The sequence below is a fragment of the Pseudonaja textilis genome, chromosome 1 (assembly GCF_049901715.1).
Source record: "Pseudonaja textilis isolate UNSWEBS1 chromosome 1, rPseTex1.2, whole genome shotgun sequence".
Lineage (NCBI taxonomy): Eukaryota > Metazoa > Chordata > Lepidosauria > Squamata > Elapidae > Pseudonaja > Pseudonaja textilis.
This window is the reverse complement of record NC_141990.1, coordinates 50,000,562-50,024,261: the sequence shown is the minus strand read 5'-3', so window position 1 is coordinate 50,024,261 and position 23,700 is coordinate 50,000,562. Positions and strand designations below refer to the sequence as shown.

At 37.6% G+C, this 23,700-nt stretch overlaps 1 protein-coding gene and 1 pseudogene across 6 annotated transcripts in view; both read left to right on the top strand.

The window, feature by feature from the left end:
- The window catches only part of EPRS1 (glutamyl-prolyl-tRNA synthetase 1), a 47,796-nt gene extending 36,038 nt beyond the window's left edge, over nt 1-11,758 (top strand). For all 6 annotated transcript variants that reach the window (XM_026695743.2, XM_026695742.2, XM_087933628.1 and 3 more), the window contains 10 exons: nt 117-189; nt 925-1,004; nt 2,909-3,010; nt 4,570-4,725; nt 4,808-5,005; nt 6,135-6,308; nt 6,778-6,938; nt 7,993-8,071; nt 10,818-10,882; nt 11,396-11,758. In XM_026695743.2, the coding sequence (XP_026551528.1) occupies nt 117-189; nt 925-1,004; nt 2,909-3,010; nt 4,570-4,725; nt 4,808-5,005; nt 6,135-6,308; nt 6,778-6,938; nt 7,993-8,071; nt 10,818-10,882; nt 11,396-11,546 (1,239 nt within the window). In that variant the 3' untranslated portion in view covers nt 11,547-11,758. The remainder of the gene's footprint in view (nt 1-116; nt 190-924; nt 1,005-2,908; nt 3,011-4,569; nt 4,726-4,807; nt 5,006-6,134; nt 6,309-6,777; nt 6,939-7,992; nt 8,072-10,817; nt 10,883-11,395) is intronic.
- Nucleotides 11,759-18,063: 6,305 nt separating this feature from the next.
- LOC148127611 (calcium/manganese antiporter SLC30A10-like) lies at nt 18,064-21,322 on the top strand (annotated as a pseudogene).
- The last annotated feature ends 2,378 nt before the right edge of the window (nt 21,323-23,700 follow it).

The window sequence follows — 23,700 nt, the reverse complement described above, 5'->3', positions numbered from 1 at the left end:
TTTTATAGCAGTATTAATTAAATTGTACTTCCCATATTGTTAAGAATACTTTGTGTGTATAATGTGTGTACATAAACAAAAAGTTCATACAAAACAAAACATTCTGTGGTTTTTAGGTTGCCTGGGTTACAAAGTCTGGTAAAACAGAGCTGGCAGAACCAATTGCTGTACGTCCTACTAGTGAAACAGGTAACAATGAATGGTGTAAAATGCAGTAGAAAAACACTAGACTTTCTCTTAATGTGATGCTACTGCAAGCTAGTGACAGTGGCTTTTGAAACAAGAATGGATTTGTTTTTGATTCAAACAAAGAGCTATCAGAATGTTGCTAAGAAGCATACACTTGAAGGAAAGAGGGGATGGAAAATATGGATTGGTTTTTAACTGAGGTAAGCGTGAGACAAAATCCACTTAAATCAATGAATCTATTAGAAATATAATTATTTTTGGATTATAAAATTGTATTGCCAGTTTCCTACTTTTAAAAATTCTACAAAATGGGTGACAATATCCAACTTAAAAAAATAATTAAGAACTTCTACAAAGAAGGTGTTAAAACCGTAAGCACTAAACCATGATCAGGAAAACAGCAACATCTATTTAACCAAATCAATGCCTGGGTACATAAAGATGTGTTAAACTGACCTCTAAACTTGCAAGCCTTAACTCCAGCTGTATTCAAATAGGAAAGAAATTCTGCAGCTGGAATAGTTGTATTAGCAAAGTCCTCTTTTGGAATGTCACACAACAGATGCAGCATGCTTAGGAGGGCACCTCTACTAGATCTTATTTGATGATGGGCACTGAGAGAGCAGACCCTTACTCTATTACTGATATCTTGAAAATCAACTTAATTTCAAAATAAATAACAGATTACTTTGCACTCTTTCAAAAAATATTATCTTTCATGTTTTTGACTTGTAGTAATGTATCCTGCATATGCAAAATGGATTCAGTCCCACAGAGATCTTCCAGTCAAACTTAATCAGTGGTGCAACATTGTAGTAAGTAGAGGTTTTTACAGAATATGTTTTATTATTTTCTGGTTAACCAGTAATTGTTGCTCCTGCCCATTTATTACAGTGCAGTAATAATCTTGCTTCTCCAGCTGTGCTGGAGCAGTACAGTTAAACTATCTAGCTTGACCTTCCTCAAGAAACTAGACAGCCGGGCCTCGCAAAGGCATGCACTTGCAACCATTATCAGCTCATCTACCCCAGCCCAAAGAGCCCGAATGAGTCCTCCCAGAACTTTGTTGGAACCCAACCAGCCTAGCCTTGCTGGATCTAGGCTGGTAGACATGGCTCACCTGCATAAAACTGGCCTAACTGATCCACCCCCATTTTACTTGCATATATGCCAATGTTAGGCTATATATGGCAGATGTGTGTAAAGCTGGTCTATTTGATCACACCCTTTTGTCCGAAGGGACGCAATATCTTTTATAGAGAGCTCATTAAACCATAACTGGGTGTTTTCTCTGACATGACTGTGTTTATAGTGAGCCAGGTTGAGCATCTTGTTCCCCAAATCCTTAGGAAGGCTTACCTGGGGGAAAGTTGGTGGTAAATAAGAGAAGAGAATGAGAAAAGTTAGGAGGCAGAGTGAGTAATGTTCCCAAAATATAATGCATTATATTATTCATGAACAGCAGATATATAGTCTGTAAGCCACAAGAACTGTAACTTCTGTCATTAAATATCTGGGCGTCAGTGTAAATGCAGTTTTAATGAAGAAAAAACTTAAATATAGAAGCCAGTGTTTAAGGTCTTAAAAGCAGCCATAGAGGAAACATCTTGTATAAAAGAGGTTCATAAAGCTGGACTCATATCTCAATAATTTCAAAACAGGCATTTCTGAATGACGGCACCAATATTAAACCCTTAAAAGGCATGCAAAACTTTTGGCTCGCAACAGAGGGCAGAGCTGTTCCTCAAATGGGCAACAACACTGTAGAAATTCACTTATCAGCCCTTTGGATTTAACTCAAACATCTACAGGAACCCACAGCAGGCTTCATATATTCCTGGTGGGAATCCCCACTATAGCACAGTGTGAAACTCACTGTGTTACATTGCCGTCATGTGACATGTTGCAGCGTTTTTTCCCTTCATGGAACTGGGGTGGACGTGGCCTGCACGTGATGCATCCAGCCTGTGGGCCACCAGTTTGACACCCCTGTACTATAGTTTCAAATTTTTCTTAAGAGGCATCTCTATACAGGTTGTCCTCGACTTATGAACACAGTTGAGCCCAAACTTTTTGTTGCTAAACCAGGCAATTGTTAAGTGAGTTTTGCCCCATTTTGCGATCTTTTTTTTTGCCCAGCTGTTTAAGCGAATCACTTCAATTATTAAGTGAATCATGCAGTCATTAAACAAATCTGGCTTCCCCCTTTGACTTTTCATGTCAGAATCTGACTGGGAAAACTGCAAATGGTGATCATATTAGCACGGGACAGTGCATCTGTCATAAATACATGTCAGTTACCAAGCACACAAATTTTGATCAGCTGTCCACAGGGATGCTGCAATAGTCATAAATTTGAAAAACAGTCACTTCTCAGTGCTGTTGTACTGAGTCACTAAACTAAACATTGAGTTGAACGGTCACTAAATGAATTGTTGTAAGTTGAGGACTACCTGTCTAGTTAGACTATAGGAGGGAACATGGCTAAAAGTAATGATAAATGAACGTAATATATTGTTCCAGTGATGCAGATCATTCCCATTTAAATAGTTTTTTCCCAGTATGTGAGTGAAACTGTAGATCCCTAAATTTCTTAAAGTATAACTTATCATTCAGAGACAATAGTTCTGAGGCATGTCCAAAAGGTCTCCTTAAAAGTGAATGTATTGATGAAGATGATGATTTGAACAAAGATTAATTTTTATTAAATTGTTTGAAGCGTTGGGAGTTCAAGCATCCACAACCATTTTTGCGTACTCGTGAATTCCTGTGGCAAGAAGGGCATACGGCATTCTCTACTTATGAAGAAGCAGCTGAAGAGGTACCACATGCAAAATAATTTTTAAAAAGCATTGCTTAACCTTTCAAGGTCCCAAAGGTGCTTTTTCAAGAGGCAATTGGACCTTCTTGTTTTTCTTTGAAGATATTTTGCTTCTCATCGAAGAAGCTTCTTCAGTTCTGATGAATCTTCTTTAATGAAAAGCGAAATGTCTTCAAAGAAAAACAAGAAAATCCAGTTGCTCCTGAAAAAGCTCCTTTGGAATAACCATGACCCGGGAATCTCCATAGACATTTAACCTTTCAAGACTTTCAAAGGATAAAATACAAAATATTTGCCTAAATATTGCACTGCTATTTTACACATAAAACAAATATTTTAAAGTTTTGCACATACATTTGTTTGTTTATGGGGGTAATGGTATATGTCTACATAGTATACTGGGATGGACAGCTGCAACAGACTAATCATCATCATCATCCTAAAAAAACCCAGCTATCTCCTCCAAGAAGCTTCTTTGACAAGTGTATTTGCAGAAGCAGCACAGTTCACAAACATGCCACCATTACATACTTAAAGTTTGTTGCAAGTCTGCAATGATATCACATATGTTATTTTTGCCCCATGTGCTGGTAGCCATGCTTCCTGGGTGAGAACAAAGATTTGATAAATTAATGAATTGTTTTTATGCTTTTGAGAATACATGCAATGCAGTAGTGCAGGGGTCCCCAACCACCGGGCCGTGGACCGGTCCCGGTCCGTGGGACATTTCCTACTGGGCCGCCGGTTTGCTGGGCACCGCCATCTTGTTTGACGAGAAAGTGCTTCCGGGTGAGCTTCTCCGGTTGGAAAGCGGAGTTTGGGTCCTGAAGGAATCCTCGCGCCTTAGTTTCATTGAAGGGGGGGGGGGGCTTCAAAAGAAACTAAGGCACAAGGATTCTTTCAGCACCCAAGGCAAGGTGAGACGAGCGACCGTCCCAAAGCCGTCCCGAAGCGAAGCCCATCGACAAAGGTACAAAGGAGGAGTTGTAGGTGGCGGGGAGAAGCGGGGGACGGCTGGCTGGCCGGTCGCTCGGCTCGCCTTGCCTTGTTATGCGTGCTGATGCCGGTACCGGGCTGCGGATCATTTTGTGATGCTGGTACCGGGCCGTGGCACAAAAAAGGTTGGGGACCACTGCAGTAGTGAATCTAGTTGTGCTTTCCTGTTGTATGCTGTGAGGTTTATGGTAATATATTTGATTGCTGTAATTTGCTACTTGCTCTTCTTGGTGCTTGTAAAATCGATATATATTAAAATTATTTTACTAAAGATGTAAATTTTATAGGAGAATTACAAATGCTTTTAAACAAAATTTACATTTAGTTTAGGCATTGAGTTCAAGAATAACTGAACATTTATTTTAAAAAATATGCATTATCCATTGCAACTCTGTGGTTATTACTACTACTTAAACCTGCAATTAATGACAGAATCTTAATCAGAACAATTAGGTTTGTATCCGAATGAGCATTGTTGACTTATAGGAAACTATCAAATATTAAAATCTATTCTGTATATATACTTAGAAAATTAAATAGTTTCTAACTTTTTTGCTTGCTAGGTACTGCAGATTCTTGATCTATATGCTCGTGTATATGAAGAACTTCTTGCAATTCCTGTTGTGAAAGGAAGAAAGACAGAAAAAGAAAAGTTTGCAGGTGGAGACTACACCACAACAGTTGAGGCATTTATATCTGCAAGTGGGCGAGCGATCCAGGTACAGTACCAAATTCGTTGTTTACCATCAGTTTATGCATAGAAGTTTACTGAATTCTTTATTTTCTTGTATTGTATTTTAGGGAGCAACATCTCATCACTTGGGACAGAATTTTTCGAAGATGTTTGAGATTGTCTTTGAAGATCCCAGAGTACCAGGAGAGAAACAATTTGCTTATCAAAATTCTTGGGGCATTACAACCCGTACTATTGGTGTTATGACCATGATTCATGGTGATAACATGGGTTTGGTGCTGCCACCTAGAGTAGCATGTTTTCAGGTGAGTAAAAAAAACACCTCTTTAATGGCTTTTTCCTTTTTTCCTTGCCATTTTCTAGAAAGGGGGATGTAGACAAACTAGATTTAAGCTATAGTTGACAAGTTTTGAAGTCCTAATTACTTTAGCTGTAGTTACTTGTCCTGTAAATTTTAGGAAATCCTAAACTTCCATAATTAAGTCCCATTTATGTTTGAGTTCAATCCTTCAACAATTGGCAATTAAATTTAGGGAAAGCTGTATTCAAAGAGGGGTATAGGGGAAACGTTCTATCTGGTACCACAAGGGGGCAAAGAAGGCCATGTAACGTGTGGTGCCAGCATCTCTATATTGCTGTGTCAGCAGGGAAAAGTGCAAGTAGATACAACTATTTGCATTGTTATTACATTCTGAAGTTTTGAATAGACAAGTAGGAAAAAAGGGGGCTGAGGTAGAGATTATGCTTTTATATAAAAATAATCCTGATGTTCTATTGCCTTTCTCAGCAAATTGGTGTGATTGCAATACTTCATTGTTGTTTGTTTACTTGTTTTTGGTTTGCTTTAATAAATATGTGCAGACACAAAGTTGGAATCAATTATTAGCATGAGAAAAAATGTTTAAAAGGTTCCAGTATTAGAGAGAGTTGTTCAGAAATTTTCTAGACTCCCAAGTATGAAAATTAAGAACGATAAATTATATATTTATAATGCTTCTCTTTAAGAAAGGTAGAAATTATGAAAGAAAGATATCATGAAGGAAGAATGCATGGGCCAAATAGTATGACAAAGTGAAAATATTGACAGCATATTTTAATTTTTTTTGTCCCTTTCCTTTGAATCAGATAGTTTGAGTAATTTTCCACAGTTTTTGGATTGCCTTCATTAAAAATTATAAAACAAAAATCTACCCTGTGCATTTTATAGCTGTGTATTATAATCCTTACAAGTAGTACATTAATTAATAGAACTATGTAAATCTTTGGCAAACATAAAATTGTATATCTAGGATATTTTTCCTGAAGCAGAGGCATATATTTTCCAGTGTCATGAAGTTTCTTTAGGAACTGCTCCTCAAACACACAACTGCACAGCAGCTTCATTTAGTGAGGCTTTCTTCTGCCTAATTTTATAACTACTGGCTCCTTATTCAGGTGGTGATTATTCCTTGTGGTATCACTAATTCCCTTTTGGAAGAAGAGAAGGAGGCTTTACTGGCAAAATGCAATGAATATTGTAAGAGATTGAGCAAAGCTAATATCCGTGTGCGAACTGATTTGAGAGAGAACTATTCACCCGGCTGGAAATTCAACCACTGGGAGCTTAAGGTAAATATTTTAATTCTGTTCTCTTCTGATTAATTCTTTATTACAGGCTTTTTCACCTGTATAATTTGATATTGGAAGATAAATGTAAAAATCAGTACAAACTGATAAGTTGTACTTTATCTATGAATATATGCTGCCACCTGGTATTTGGAGAGGAACCATCCATTCCTGAGCGTCTGTGGGATGAACATTTCCATCTGTCAATAATTATTACCTCACTGCTGAATCTTGGAAAAAGTAATTTTTTTGTATAAACCAAGCTTCCTAATCTGTCCTTGGTGGAATAGGCTCCTTAATATTGGTTGTTGAATTGAATAATTTGTATAAAATGTTACATTTTAATAGATCTAATCTGGGGAGTCTTCAGCGTAACCCAAAAGAGTGTTTTGCCCTTATGTTTTGTTTAATAATATCTGGAAAATGTGAAGAAAAAAACAACCTACTCAGTTTGTGACTTTTTGACTTACAGGGTGTTCCAGTCAGGCTTGAAGTGGGGCCACGAGATATGAAGAATCATCAGTTTGTAGCTGTTAGAAGGGACACAGGAGAAAAGTTGTCCTTTTCTGAAAATGAAGCAGTGGACCAACTCAGCCGTGTTCTGGAAGAAATCCATCTTAATCTTTATAACAGGTTAGACTTGGGGATGGGGAAAAGGGAGTGTGATAGAATGGAGAAGAAGAACACCTTTGCAGTCCTGTCCCATGATTTCAGATACATATCAACTAAGCTTACAGTAATAAATGAAAGATAAGAACTAAACAAGGGCATCTGAATTCCAAGAAGATTAACTAGCGGAAAACAGCTAGGCCATCTCTGAAATTTACACAGTCCAGAGAAGAAGTAGAACGTCGTTCGGTTTACCATACAGCTGGAGATCCTACTCTTGGATAAGTGCCATCATGATGAGGATACACTCTGGGTCACAGATGAACAGCCTTCTGCAAGTCCCAAGTCCAGAGAGCAGGACATGCCCTGAAGGATATGCATGCTTGGGAGGCTGATTAATTTAAAAAATTAAGGAATTTTAGCCCTTAGTTGTTCAATGCTTTGTATAACAATCTTACCTGATAGCAGACTGACAGCCACATTAATCTTTTTAGGACAGATATAATATGTATGTATGTATGTATGTATGTATGTATGTATGTATGTATTAAAATACCCGATCAGCAGTCTAGCAGCTGTAATCTGTACTGGTTGTATTAAGTACTGGGTGAGATTTGGTTACACTTTTATATGGGACTTTCAAGTGAATTTAATATGTGGAAAAAGTGTACTGAATCAAGTTGTTTAAAACATTAAAAAGGTTCATTACAGATCATCCTTGACTTATAACCACAATTGGGAGTGGAATTGTAGTCATAAATTGTTGTGGTCATGTCAAAGCACCCATGTGACTGGATCTTTGTTTGACCATTTTTACAGCAGTCATTAAGCAAACCACACAGTGCTAAATTCAAAATCACTACATAGTACTAAGTTCAAAATCACATGACTATGTGTGGTGATTAAATGAATCCGTTTTGTCCCAGCAAAAAAAAATTAACGAATTGCAATTACATGACTGTAGGATGCTGCAACTGATCATAAATGCGAGCACCTGTTTTGAGGCTGTCATAACTTTGAACGATCATTAAGTGACTAGTCATATCTGTAACGGAACTGAACGATTTTTTTATCTTAGAGCTGCTGAAGATCTTAAGAGTCATATGGTGGTAGCCAATTCTATGGAAGAGTTTCAGAAAGAGCTTGATTCTGGAAAGGTAAATAATTTGCCATTGATTACGAGTCCCTTCCTGTGCATTCTTAAATCCCAGTAAATGCAGTAAAACATGCATTCATGGACTTTTTTTTTAAGAAAGTAACTGCTAGGATTCTGAAAGCTTTCTTGATCTTGGAACTTTAGAATATTCTGGAGAATTCTTCAATGCTCCATTTCCCTCAAACTGCGAAGCTTTCCCCAAAATATGCTGTTGTGGAATGCAGCTTGCTTATTTAAACAGTGAGACCTGGAGTGGTGCAAAACTGTTTTAAGGATGGCTTGGTCCTGTAATAGAATTTGCAATGCCGTGTCTAGTACATCTCAAAATTACTTCAAGTTGGGAGGATTTACTTCTGGGAATCATAAAACATCCTCTGGAACATCACTATGCAGAAGGAAGTTTGGCAAGTCTGGAGAGAAACTCAGCATTTTGGAGTTTCCAGAACGTTTCAGTCCCAGGGCAACAACCCTAATAAGGATCATTTGATCACATAAACTAGCTGAAGAATTAAAGACAATGCTTTCAGTTATAAATGTAGATGAATGAATAATGTACTGTACATGCAAGCAACGCAGCCAACAAATTGTTTGTTTAGTTATTTTAAAATATGTTTTATCTATTAGCTTTAATGAATACAGTAGCTGCAGTTAGCCATTCTGAGTGTTTTGTTTCAAGTGAGTTCTTGTTGAGCATTTTCCTCACCAGACCGCAAATTCAGGAATACAGGGCATCTCAAATGATATGGAGATGTTTTTCTTCTGTCAGAGTGGCAATGGAGGTGAAGTATGGCAAATAGTTATCAGAAAGATAACACAGGAATAGCAACTACTTTCATCCTATCTCTTTTCAAAGCATAAGATAAATGCGGTCACCCCACCATCGGAACACTTGCTGTCTTGCTTTATCAGCAGAAAAAAAACAGCAAGTTGGATGTCTGATCAGACCCTGTAATGGGAATAATTGTAAAATAATTTAAAATGATATAATTAATGCATTCAGTTCATAGGACACACTATTTGCGTCAAGACACTGTTTCTATCTGATTTAAATAAAGATCACCAAGTGCATGCTAAGATGTCAAAAGACAAGGGGTTATTGGAACTGATATGAGAGAGCAATAAAATACTTTTCGCTGCAATAAAATATTGCTGTTGGTTTACAGAAAGCAAAGTTTACTCCTTGGTTTACAGTACGTTTATTCTAAGGTACCACTTACCTAATTGGCACAACATGTAAAATGTAACTTCCTTTAGAATAAAGAATATACTTGACAGAGAGAGGCAGGTAGGTAGGTGTGTAAATATGCATTCTTTCAATTTATAAGGCAATGTCAATTAGAATTCATTAGATATAATATAGATTTGGGAGGAAGTGCTGAAGAAGTACATGGAAGAATGGATAGTTTGATCCACTAGTTCAGGGGGCTCCAACCCCTGGTCTGTGGACCAGCACCTGGCTGCGGCATGCGAGAAAATGGGTGTGTGAAGTGAAGCTCCATCCGTGGGATCCAGGCAGCATGTGAAATCATGTACCTTCCAGTCCTTTGAAAAATGTCTGTCCTTTTGGTCCCTAGTGCCCAAAAGGTTGGAGCCCTTCCACTAGCTCTGTTCTCTTCCACTGATAGATGTGGATAAAACTTTTGTGAACTTTGAGTTTGAATTAATTTCTATTTGTATCAGTTTAAGATTTATATAAATTGGAATGATTCTTAGTCACAAAATGCAACTGAATTATTAGAGATTACAGGTAGTCCTCGACTTACAATAGTTCATTTAGTTTGAAGTTACAACAACATTGAAAAAAGTGACTTATGACTGTTTTCCACACTTACCGACTGTTGCACTATCCCCATGGTCCCACGATCAAAATTCAGATGTTTGGCAACTGATTCATATCTATGACGGTTGCAGAGTCCTGGGATCATGTGATCACCTTTTGCTGCCTTCTGACAAGTAAAATCAATGGAAAAGCCAGATTCACTTAACAACCGTATTACTATCTTAACAACTGCAATGACTTGCTTAATAACTATGGCAAGAAAGGTTGTAAAATGGGGCAAAATTCATTTAACAAATGTCTTGCTTAGCAACATAAATTTTGGGCTAATACATTGACCACAATGTATATCAGAATGCCGAAAATTATTGTAAGTATTTGCAAAGAAGGTTTTTTTTTCATCATTAAATAGAAATTATGTTGCCCTATCACATCTGCAAAATGCACTGGAAATTTTGAAATTTTATTAGAATAGTATGGATATCAAATTTTTGAAAACAAAATCAGAAATTAAAGCAAAATTTTTGCCTTTTTCTCTTCCATTGTTTTGTTAAAATAAGGATGATCTCTACATTTGTCTCTTTACAATGTTTAGTTCTTTTTATTATAAAGATTAGATTTCCCCCAAAAATTCTGTGGTTCAATTTGTTGTTTTATGTGATTTTGCTAATAAGAGATGCCTTTATGCTTTCATTAAATGTGCATGTTAAAGTCTCATAAGACTTAAAGAAAACACTGAATAAATCTTAGCAGTTGTCTATGTACTGAATATACAAAGACAGTTTATAAGCAAGTAGAGTCAGTGTGATTACTTTTAAGATAGCTGGAGTTACTTTAGCTCTTTGGTATTGCAAATCTAAATAGAGAGCCCCTAAAGCAATGGATATTATTACAATTTAATAAAATTCTTATTTAAAAAGTAACTCTTTCTACATGATCTCTAAAATATGTGCATGTTCTCTTATTTCAGATAGTGCAGATTCCTTTCTGTGGAGAAATAGAATGTGAGGACTGGATCAAAAAAGCAACTGCCAGGTAAGAAGAGAAAGAGAGAGAGGTGTTATGTAGATGAGTAAAAGAGAAAGAAATTTTAGAATGTATATTTTTCAGTTACAATATATTTTATGTGTTACGGTTTGAAAACTAGAAAGAATTTTTTGTAAAAACTTGCATGTATGACTCATGTAAAGAATTAACTTATGAAAAGTACATCTGTATGAAACAATGGTGACATGGTGTGTGTGTTGGTGAACAAAAGCAGTGCCCTGCTGGATTGGACCCCTGATCCATCTAGTCCAGCACTCTGTTCTCATAGTGGCCAACAAACTGCACAAAGAAGCCCAGAAGCCTTCCAGCAGACGGCTCTCAGAGGCAGTCTCACATCCTTCAAGGCTAATAGAACCTAATTAATTCATTTGCTTAAAGTTATTTTAACTTTGTAAGGTAAGCACTAACTAGGTTATACCTGACAACTTCTAACTGACAAGTATAAACTGTTCCAAATTAATAACCTGAGAATTGTACAAAAAAACCTGCTTTCTGTTTCAGAGATCAAGATCTTGAACCTGGCGCTCCATCCATGGGAGCAAAAAGTCTCTGCATCCCCTTTAAACCCCTTTGTGAGCTGCAGAATGGAGCAAGATGTGTCTGTGACAAGAACCCTGCAAAGTTTTACACTCTCTTTGGGCGCAGTTATTAAATTACTGTTGGAAATGAGTTTCCTTATATTTCAACTCAACTTTTTAAATTAAAGACTGAGATGTTTCCTGATACTATCCAGGTTTTTGTTGTTACTTTTTAAAATAGCAACTAACAAAGCCATAGAGAGTCATATCCTTTCAGTTCAACTTGCAGTATTGCATAAACCTTTCTGTATACAGTATCTCTATAATAAACAAGTATTGTCATCTATTACTTGCCTTATTTTTGTATTAATGAAAAGAAAACGTATCTGTCTAATGGGTAATCATAGAGTCATAGAAGTGGGAAAGTGTTTAGAGAAGATATAATAGCATCAGTGTAAGATCCACAAGGGCTAAGTACTTGCAAGTCTGTCTATGTTCAGTTATCTCTGCCTGACCCACAAGATCTGACACGCTCTTCTATATTAGAGTCTTCTGGTGAGATCCAGAAGACATGTCCTCTATATCATGAGATCTATCCTCTGGAACACCGTACTTCTAGATTCAGTGGATCTCACTGATTACTCTTCTGTAAGAGCTTGAGGACCTGGCTTTTCCATTGGGCATGGGCAGGGTGTTGGATAAATCATTTATTAAGAATTGAGTGATTATGAGCTGCTAATGGCTATGTTTTTTAAAATCTTGTTATGTTAATCCTATGTTATATATTGAGAATTACAGTTGGGAATTAGGGAGGTACATACAAGGTTTTTTTTTCATTTTCTTTAAATTAAAAAATAAAATAAGACCTCTATAGATTATTTGGGTGGATCAGAAATTTTCTTGCAAAAAAAGAGAGACACTTAACTTTGCTAGTTTCCCAATTTCTTTTAATTACAAGACCCTAAAAGGAAAGAAAAAACTAAATCAAATGGGACAAAGGAACTTGGAAGGCACCACTGTAGTTATGTCCAGACTGATAGGCTCCATGGAGACCCAAGCATGAAGTTTTCCAGAGATGCAAGAGAAAGCTATTTGCTCTGTTTGTTGTCATTCCATCCAGACTTTTGCAAGCACCAAGTAAAGCATTGGCAATAGCACTCTATCCACCGCGGTCTTTCTGGACCTGCTGAATTCAGAGTATTAATAATGGCTAGCAGTGAAGGATACTGTAAGCTATAATTCAGCATCCTATCTGACAGGATGGGAAATAGAACATTCATTTTTGCTTTGAAATAGGTCCACACTAGGTTGCATTTGTACAAAATCTGACTACTGGATTAAACTATTTTCTGGGTTTGCTGAATCAATTAAATCATAAATCAATCAATCTGTGTTTGCAGAACATGATAAATCCTAAACATACCCCAAACTCGCCTAATATGAAAACAATAAATAAAATTAGCAGTAGATCCTTAACTGTTCATTTTTTAAAAATATGGTGGCGACAGTGTGTAGTGTAACTTGAAGTAGGGGCTGTGGTGGCATAGTGGTTAGAATGCAATGTTGCAGGCTAACTGCCCACAACCTGGAGTTCAATCCCAACCAACTCAAGGTTGACTCACCTTCCATCCTTCCAAGGTCAGTAAAATGACCCAGATTGTTGGGGGCAATATGCTGACATTGTGAATTGCTCAGAGTGTGTATAAAGCATTATGAAGCTATTTACAAATATAAATGCTATTGCTATTGAAGTGTATTTTGTGCAGTTGATGGTCAGATTTGAAAATTTGGTAAGTGGACAGGTTCGTGAGTGGAGTTGATAAGGGTAGTTTGAGAGTTAAAGAGACAGAAATAAGGTGGAATACTAACCACATTACTATGAGAGACTGAAAAAAAGGGGGAAAAAAACCCCCACAAAAGGCTGCAAGAGGGGCAGTGAGGAAGAAAAGAGGCAGGCATTAGGGAGGAAAAGAAACCCCCTCCCATACCAGAAGGAGAAATTAAGGGGAGAGGTCAAAATGAGAAGCGCCCCCCCAACGCCCACCTGTTTTCTGCTCTGGAGCCTCTGACAGCTTAAAAAAACCAGCAGCAGCTTCCTTTTTTCCCCTCCCATCCCCTCCGTTGCCTCTGCTCATGGATTCCGGCCTGCCGCCCCACTCCACTCCACACCTCATCCTGCCTGCCTGATACTGAACGGGCAGTTGGCCTGCTGCACACCCCCACATGCCAGAAGACTTACACCTGTTCTGACCCACGGCCTTTTCTGACAAATCAAACGCAATTCAAAAGGAACAAAAGCTTTGTAATGCTTTTACAAAAAAATTAGCTGTGATAAGCACAAGCCTTGCCAAACTGCAAGGCTTGCCCAAAGATAACCGACAAGAAATAATTTGCAATACAAAAATGTTCAAATACAAACTCAGGATATGGAATGTCCACGAGGCTAGAGTTTCAAAACATCTTTGCCTTTTACAAAGAAGGTTAGTTTCACAGCTGGCTTTTATCATCTTGAGGAAGGGGCCATTACCTTGCAGCCTTACTCCTGAGTTGCCCGTGCTGTTGTAACTGCTCTTTCCTACGAGCAATCCTGCGCGCATGTGCATTTGGCACAGGCTCCTCGGGAACCTCCTCATCACTGCTGCCAGCCCCCATAATCTCTGAAGGCAGCAGTCCACTCCCTAATGGTCCTGGCCCCTCATCTGAGTCCTCGCTCTCCTCAGCCATCGGCACTTGCTGCCGGCTAACCACAACAACACCACTGTAGTTCTGCCGTAGCCCCACACACCAGAAGCCTCATGCCATAGTGCCCCCCATAGCCCCAAAGCCCCTGTGATCGGAAATCACATGCTGCCCCTAGAGGACCATGGTTTCTGCCTGCCACCCGATTGGGTGGTGGCTAATTGTCCCGTGTGGCCCAAAGCCTGGGACAAATATGAATTGAGCTGGGCTGGGCTGAAGGGTGCAGGGCAGAGGGCTGGAGGCCCAGTGGAGGAGGAAAACCGGAGGCTAGAGGTGAAGGAAGTGCAGCTAGAGTGGGAGTCTCAAGGACCCATTCTGATTCCAGAGAGCGGTGCTGTAACTCATACAGCACTTTTTTTTTTAAGCTCTTCTCCAAATCTCCAGGGGATGAATCTTTTCCAATATTTTACACAATTAGCTTCAAAAGGGTGATTGAGTCATATCAATCACTCATTTAAATAGTTACTTGTGTCAAATTCTAAACATTTAGTAGGCGTTTATACTATCATGAGGATCTGGGCCAAGAAATGTTCATCCAAGAATAAAAGAATAGCCTATTTAAACAATATTTAAAATATATTGTTTTTTGAAAATTCAGCTTAATAATTAATGTGCATTAAAAGAAACCCTGCAATATGTTTCTAATTTTCAGCCCACTCAGGCACTGACTTCATCTTTTATAAAAAAGAATTAGGAAGACCTAGTTCTTAATCATCATCATAAAGACTCTGTCCTTTACAACTTTAGGCTTGTTTTCATAAAAGTACTAAATAGCTGATTGTGTCCATTACCTTAAATGACCAATTTGTCTCAAGCATATTGACGTTTTGATTGCCAAAATAAACAAAAAACCTGCCAAACTCTACAGATAATAAAACCAGACTCAGAATGGCATTCTACCATTGAATATATAGACTTGTTCTGATTTATAAGCTTCATTTAAAGAAAAGGTTCAACATTTAAATTGTTTAAAAAATATTTATATTTCTATCTTTTGTGAGAACACTTATTATGTTAAATTTGCATTGCGAATGGTTGCATTCTAGAAAACCAGGAAAGTAGAAATCCAATAATTATGAGATATAATGATATAATGATTTTCTGTTAGTATTTTCTGTACTAAAAAAGGAGAATATTTGTAGTTCAGATTTGACATGTGGGGTTTTGACGCTCACTAAGCTTGCTTGTTTTTTTGCAGATGTTTCATTACCCAAACTAGGTAACAGTATCAGTGCACTGATAATGTTACCTAGTTTGGGTAATGAAATGTCTGCAGGAAAACTAATATTTTCTATCCCTAATTTTATTAGTTGTATCTACTAGTAGTTCCTTACTCTTCTGAAGCTAAGGTGCTGGGATGAAAAATGCGCATCTTAGTACAACAAAGTTTTCATGAATCTGGATATGGTGTTTTTGTATGCAAAGCAGCAGAGTGCCCCACTTGTACAGCACGTTCTAAATAAAGGTCAAAGCATTTTCTTTAAAGCAATGTAACCAGTAAAGTTCAGTTGGTCGATGTAAATAGTTGAAGCCTCCTCTGAGAGAATTCCTAGAAGCTGACTAAGCAAAGATTATGATATAATGTTGAAACTGGACCCAGCTAAACATTGTTAGTGCTATCTCCCTGGCAACTCTTACTCAGTGTGCATTATTTATATTATTAGATTATGGAATATCCACACACACACTCTCTTTCCCTTCCTTCCTATTTCTTTTTCTTTCTTTCTTGATTGGGACCATTCCTCGGAACCATGACATTTGAACCCTGGGCCCTATCTAACAAAATAAAATTCAGTGGTGAGAAAACTAAGTTTTTACACTTAGGCAAGGAAAACCAAATGCACAGGTATAAAATAAGTGGTACCCGTCTCAATAGCAGTAACTGTGAGAGAGATCTAGGAATCTTAGTGGACAGCAACTTAAGTATGAACCAACACTATGGTGCAGTTGCTAAAAAAGCTAATCTAGTGCAAGGCTGCATTAAAAGAGAAACAGAATCCAGATCATCTGAAGTTGTAGTAACACTTTGTAATGCCTTGGTAAGACTGTGCTTGGAATATTGCATTCAGTTCTGGTCACCACACTATAGAAAAGATGTTGAGATTAGAAAGAGTGCAGAGAAGAGCAACAAAGATGAGTAGGGAACTAGAGGCTAAAATATATGAAGAATGGTTACGGGAATTGGATATAACTAGGCTGACATAACAGTATTTCAATATTTAAGGGGTTGCCACAAAGAAGAGAGGGTCAACCTATTCTCCAAAGCATCTGAAGGCAGGACAAGGAGCGATGAATGGAAACTAATCAAGGAGAGAAGCAACCTAGAAGTTACAAGAAATTTCCTGACTGAACAATGAAGTAGTGGAATGACTTGCCTTCAGAAGTTGTGGGTGCTCAATCACTGGAGGTTTTTAAGAAGAAATTTGACAGCCGTTTATCTGAAACAGTATAGGACTGTGATGGCGAACCTATGGCACGTGTGCCGGAAAGTGGCACACAGAGCCATTTCTGCTGGCACGTGAGCTGTCAGGTCCATTGCGCATGCACGCATGCCTCCCGCCAGCCAGCTGATTGTTGGGTATCTGTCGTACATGCACAAAGGGTGGAGCGTGCGCGGGAGGTGTGCGCGGAGACATGCAGTGTGTGTGGGTCACCCGCGCCCATGTGCAGAGGCACGCAGAATGCAGTGGGGTCACAAGTGCATGTGCAGGGGGCAGGGGGTTGTGTGCACATTGCATTATGGGTACAGGCACACATGTGCACACCCAGCTGCACACATGCACTTTCGGCACGTGATGACTAAAAGGTTAGCCATCACTGGTGTAGGACCTTCTGCTTGGGGTTTGAATTAGAAGACCTCCAAGGTCCCTTCCAATTTTGTTATTCTGTTATTCAGCCAGTGTGGACAGTGTAAGATAATGAGAGGGATATTCCAAAGTACCTGGAGGGACCCGCATTGGAATGTTTTTTGTTTGTTTTTGAAGCAAAACTTCAAAAAGGAAGATTTCCCCATTTTTGTTTCAGGTCAGTTGGGATATTTTACATAGGTACCAGTGAATTGGCTCTGTTTATAACCTTTTCCCATGACCAACATGGTTTTCTTATTTTATTTCCACAACATTCCTATAAAGTAGACCAGGATACGAAAAAAATGAAACCGGATCTTACCCATACAAATGACACCTTTTGGCTTTTATCCAAGACTAATTTGTATTCTCAACCTTGTAAATGGTGTAATAGAAACAAAAATGCATGTCCAAATTTAATTCAGAAAAAATGGCGATACAGTTCTGAGAAGTTTGAGAAATATGGACTTAGGGTATGTTACTGATGTAAAGATCTTTGACCTTTTACCTACACCAAGCAAGTAATGCAGACTTCAGTTGGGGAGAGAGAAAACGCTTTCATTTATGCCTTGTAGTTGTTTGGCACTGAATCTCTTGGGAGGAGGAATCTGCAGTAAAACATCTCCCTTCCTTGTTATATGTCTATCCATCTATTTGAAGGAAAAAAAAGAGTGGAAAAACAACAATACAAGATTATATGTCTAATGAAACCAAAGACCTATTCTTGTTTATTCTTAATCTTATTTAAAAGACTAGATCCAGTGAAATAAACAAAAATCTCCATAGTTTTGTACCTTGGCTATTATGAAGAATAAACAACCAGCGTGTCACAATAGAGGAGGCAGATAGCATTATGTTTTACGCATTTTTTATTAATGGTCTGTACAAGATAACCTCTTGCTAAATTGACCTTGAAACAGTATTTATTGTTTTACTGCGTCTTATAAAAATTAACATCTAAACACATCCAGCAGGAGATGATAAAAAGAAGAGAATTGCTGAAATCTTTGCTAGTGCTATTAAGGTCCTTGCCCTAGACGCAGAGAGCCCACAGAGCATTGAAGCCATGGGACGCTACACGGGAAGAAGCAGTCGACTTCTTTTTATGTCCTTTGTCACCTTTCTACTTTTTGTGGTAGAAATGGCAGTAGCATATGTGGGTAATTCTCTTGCGCTAGCTTCTGATGGCTTTGCAGTCCTGTCCCACCTGATATCCATGATTATTGGCTTGCTTGGGGTCCGTTTCAGTCGCATACGATGGCATAAGAGCAACACATATGGCTTTCTGCGGGCTGATGTTGTAGGAGCCTTTGGCAATTCTGTCTTTGCCACTGCCCTGATGTTCAGCATCCTGATTGAAGCTGTGAAGAGGTTTCTCAACCCAGAAAAGACAGAACAAGCTCTGTCCGTTCTCATTGTTGGAATCATAGGTCTGCTCTTCAACGTGGTCAGTTATGTCGTCTTTATGGACTGTTGTTACTGTCGTGGTTCTGTAGACCAAGATATGGAAACAGGTAAGCAACACCATAACCAATACTTAGAAGCAAAGGTTGATATTTGCCTTCATTCATCAAAGATTGATAGTTGATTTCTGAAACTCAAAATGAATTTCTGTCAAGAGAAATGCAATAAATGCAATAAATCTGTATTTAGTTTTATAGTTTGGTATAGTTTTAAATATATGTTTGCTATAATTGTATCTACTTCCACTTAAAATCTCAAACTATATACTAAGGATATGTAACTCTTCTGCAGTTGAAGGCTGCATTTGCCTTTTGAGCATGCTATAGGAATGTACAACCAAAATGGATATCACCTGGACAAATTATGTTTGATTTTATGTAAGTTTAATAAACTGTTTAGGTTTTTCATTCTACCTCTTTTTGGTCATATTAAAAATTATACAATAATTTTTGGGCAAGATTCAGTAGGTCAGTCACATGCAAGGTTGGGTTGGATGAACATTTGGGTCAATAGATTAAGGTTCATGATTGTAAGCATCTTTCAAATTAACGAGAACCAGTTTTGTGTAGTGGTTAAGACATCAGGCTAGAGACCATTAGTTCTAGTCACACCTTATTCACAAAGTCAGATGAATAACCTTGGGCCATCCACTTTCTCTCAGCCCTAGGAAGGAGGCAATGGCAACCCACTTCTGAAAAATGCTTGTCAAGAAAATTGCAGGTATTTTTCCAGGCAGTATCTGAGAATCATACACAATTGAAAAAGAAGAAAAATTCTGAAGTGATTAATTATTCAATTATCTACCTTTATAAGCATAAGGTATGGATGGCAGCTAACAAATTATTATATAACTCTGATATAAGTCAATTATATGAAGCATGAACTTCATTACTGAGATAGTTCGAATTAATAAATCTGGGATGAATCTATCTAAGCTGGCTCCAGATCCTACTGTGCAACATATACAGTGATATATTTTCATTATCCTTACTGAAAAAAAGGTGTAAATTACGTTGGAATATCTCCTATGCCTTGTGTGAGATCCAATGCTAATATGTAAGAACCTGTACTAAATTGTTAAAACTTAATTATTAGGAAAGATGAAGTTCTATAGTTACTTTATGGATCTAGCACTCAAAAGAAAAAACATGGCATCTATTTTACCAACACAAAACTTACCAATTGCATTCTGAAACAATAATACTGTTGTGTCCAGCAGTGCAATGAGATCAATCAGACCCATTCACAGAATATTAAAACATTCTTTACTTCCTTCTTTTTTAGATTACTTTCCTAATGATAGTCCGGTGATGATTCCTATTCCAACTATATGTAAGTCTTCAAAACATTTTAATTCATTTATAGGAAACATATTAAAAATAGCTATTGCTCTAGGAATGTGTGTATGAGAGCATGACCGTGGTTCATTAAATGCTATCCTTTGCTTTTTTTAGAGGATGGGAAAGGAAAACAAATATCACTGTTTCTAGAAACTAAATTACTTACCTTGCAACTTGTAGGAGGATATTACAGGTTTGGGAGAAATTTCCTTCAGAAATGTTGAAATCCAATTCCTTTTTAAAAAACATCTCCTGAAGTTAGCAAGAGCTGTTACATCAAATTTCACTCATATTTTTATATAATATGTAATTCGTATAAAACAATACTTTTCTCCCAAGTCCTCAACATCCTTCAAATAAGGTGCTGGGCTTGGAAAGGAGTTATATATATAAAGTTATATAAAAAAAACATAGTTATACAACTAAGATTCTACACCTGGAAAGACGCTAAACCTGTGGATATGTCTACTTCAAGCCTATATACTGCCACAAAGACATACATTTTTGTTTTTAACTATTATTGTGAATCATTCTACTGCAGACAAAACAGGTTTCAAAGCTGTTAAGCAAAAGAAAACTAAATAGAATTAAATAGTTGGACATTGTAAATTGAACCTCATGGGGGAATAAATAATTTCTGAGTGCTAATTTGTTATTAACTAAATTGATTAATTAAATTAATTAATTAATTAAATTAATTAAGAGTTAATGTTATTAACTCTGGTAATATCACACTACTAACTAGAGCATACAAAACATTTGCTAGACCAATACTCGAATACAGCTCATCAGTCTGGAACCCACATTACGTATCTGAAATCAGCACAGTTGAGAAAGTCCAGAAATATTTCACAAGAAGAGTTCTCCATTCCTCTACTCGTTGCAGAATACCTTATGCCACCAGACTTGAAATTCTAGACCTAGAAAACCTAGAACTACACTGCCTTCAGTCTGATCTAAGTATAGTATACATTGCAATGTCCTACCTGTCAATGAATACTTCAGTTTCAACCATAACAACACAAGAACAAACAATAGATACAAACTCAAGGTTAATCGCACCAAACTTGATTGCAGGAAATACAACTTCAGCAACAGAGTAGTCAATGTCTGGAATACTCTACCTGACTCTGTGGTTTCTTCCCCAAACCCCAAAAACTTTAACCTTAGACTGTCCACTATTGACCTCACCCCTTTCCTAAGAGGTCTGTAGTGGGCGTGCATAAGCGCACCAACATGCCTACCGTCCCTTTCCTATTGTTTCTCTTATTTTTCTTATATGTACCCATTTCATGTATTCATAACTATGTATATACTTATACCTATTATCTTGTAAGCGATTGACAAATCAAAATAAATAAATAAATAAATAAATATGTTCTCTAGATTTATTCTGTTCAGTGTTTCTAAGTAGAAGGTGGTGGATTCATCTCATAGAACTTTAATATCTGTAGAACAGATGCTTATCAGAGGTTCCTCATTGAAAAATCTTATATGAAGCAGTATCAAAAGCTTCTTTGAAAACAGAATTAGCTCTCCACATGTCATGCTTTGTTAGAAATATATCCCACATTTCCTCTTGAAGGTCGAGGCAATTCTTTCTAATTTCCCTTGTAGGTTGGGCAAAGAATGATTGGCGCAAAGTCACCCAATAGGCTTTAAAGATTGAGGGTGAATCTGAATCTAGATTTCCATTGGTTAAAGGTCTAACACTTTAACCAATGAGTCACAGTGCATGTCATTCCCAAACATATGACACAATTGCACCAGCTTTCTTACCCATTCTGGTCCCTGCCCACTAAAAAAAATTAAATCAAAAGATTCCCTGGTGGCTAAAAATTTGGACATCCCTGATGTACATATTTAGAAGAGAAATTTTATTTCTTCAATCATTATTGTGGAAAAAGCTCGCTTCAAAATTGGATCAGTTACCTGGTTCAGGGGTCTTGAAGTATTAGCATTACTTAGATAATACATCGGCCTCTTGCAGATCAGGAGCTGAGGAAGCAAATGTTAATATGCAATAAACTCTTTGCACTCACTGACTTTTTGTACTCCCTGACTTGTCTGCACCCTGTGACATTAATGACAATTCTGCAATCTGGTGAGGTCCAAGGACACATGATATCCCTTTCTAGCAGTTAATGATTTGGTGATTGTACAGATGTCCATTAGACAAGACATGCAAGTTAACTACAAAGAATAACTATGTAAATGGCCTGTTCTTTCACTCACAATAACTCATTGGAGTTATTGTGAGTGAAAGAACAGGCCATTTTACATAGTTATTCTTTGGGACCAAGGTTCACATATTTTGGACATACAGGAAAAATATTTCAAATGTCAAAGATGTTTTCAACCACACAGTTCCCTTTCCTGGAAAGCAGGATTTGATGTACCATTCAAATCAGAGGTGGTATTCAGCAGGTTCTGACCAGTTCTGGAGAACCAGTAGTGGAAATTTTGAGTTGTTCGGAGAACCAGCAAATATTACTTCCGACTGGAGATTTTGCAGTATCCTTCCCCTGCCAAGACCACCAAGCCACGCCCACAGAACCAGTAGTAAATTTTTTTGAATCCCACCACTGATTCAAATGCTGGTAATTACTTTTATAGTCCCTTATCAGGAAAGAACATTTTTTTTCTTTCTGTAGAGGGTTTAATAAAAGACCATAGCCAATGACAAAGCTCTTCTTTTTTTCTGATTTGGGTCCTACATTATATTAAATTATAATATGGTTTACTTGGCCATGGGTTTTTGTTGTCTGAGTACAACCCTCATGTATTCAATAATCCTCAGTTAAACAAACTACAGTTTGGTGCAATATGTGAATCCAGTCAAATAGGAAAAAGTATATCTCTGCCTTCTGAATGGCATTTTCTGGCTACTTCTATTCTTGCTATATAGCTGCTAGAAAAGAGACAGATTACTCTAGATACTTTTTCAGAAATCTTTTAAAATCAGACCAATCTGATATTAGATGAAGGCTCCGCAGTGTTTTACATAGTGCAACCTATTTGATTCCTGTAACAACTTACACATGTATATCATAGGTTTTCTTCTGAATGCTTCCATCATCTGCTGGAGCATGGATAAAACCAGAGATAATGCTTCCACGTTATTCTATCTCTGAGGGAGATGGGCAGTTCAGAAATGGAAATATAAAAAAAATATTTCATCTCTACTTGGTGAAATTGCATCGTTTTCATGTACAGACACACCTTGATGTAACAGGGAAAAAAATATTTGGTTTCTACTAAGGTTTTAGTCCATTTGTAGGCTGTAGGAACCTGAAGAACAGTAAGAGTAGTAGTAGTGAGGGAGTTGACTGAAGGATTCAGAAAAAGAAATGTCCACTGCGTTTTATCAACTGAAGTTTCTGCTTGATTGTAGTCTTTTCTCAACACTAAATAGAAAGTGCAAGAGCGCCCTCTAGTTTTACAAAATCATAGAGTTGAACAAGGTTGTTTAGGCCAGTGGTTGTTAACCTGGGCAATATTGGCCCCCAGGGGGTGATTTCGTTTTTCAGGGGGGCGATGGAATGAAAAGGGGCAATGCAGGGTGAAGGAATGGAAGGGGGGGCCATATGGGGGCAATGGAGCAAGAAATTTTGGGGACACTTTTGAGACTTTTTTCATACAGTGAACCACTGTATACCTGTCGTACAAAAACATCAGATCGCTCCCTGTTAGTGGATTGAACTGTATTTTAAAATGTTCCTCCAGCTAGCTTCAGTACAGAACGCCATACATATGTGAATATGCATCGCTCATCTTCATGCGCGTTGCGCAGCAGCTTCTATCACTCTTACCCATTAAATTTGTCGCTGATTTTTGTTTCTTTCCTTCTGTAAAAATTTTCTTTGTATCTTTTTAACCCTTTTTACAGTGTGCATGAA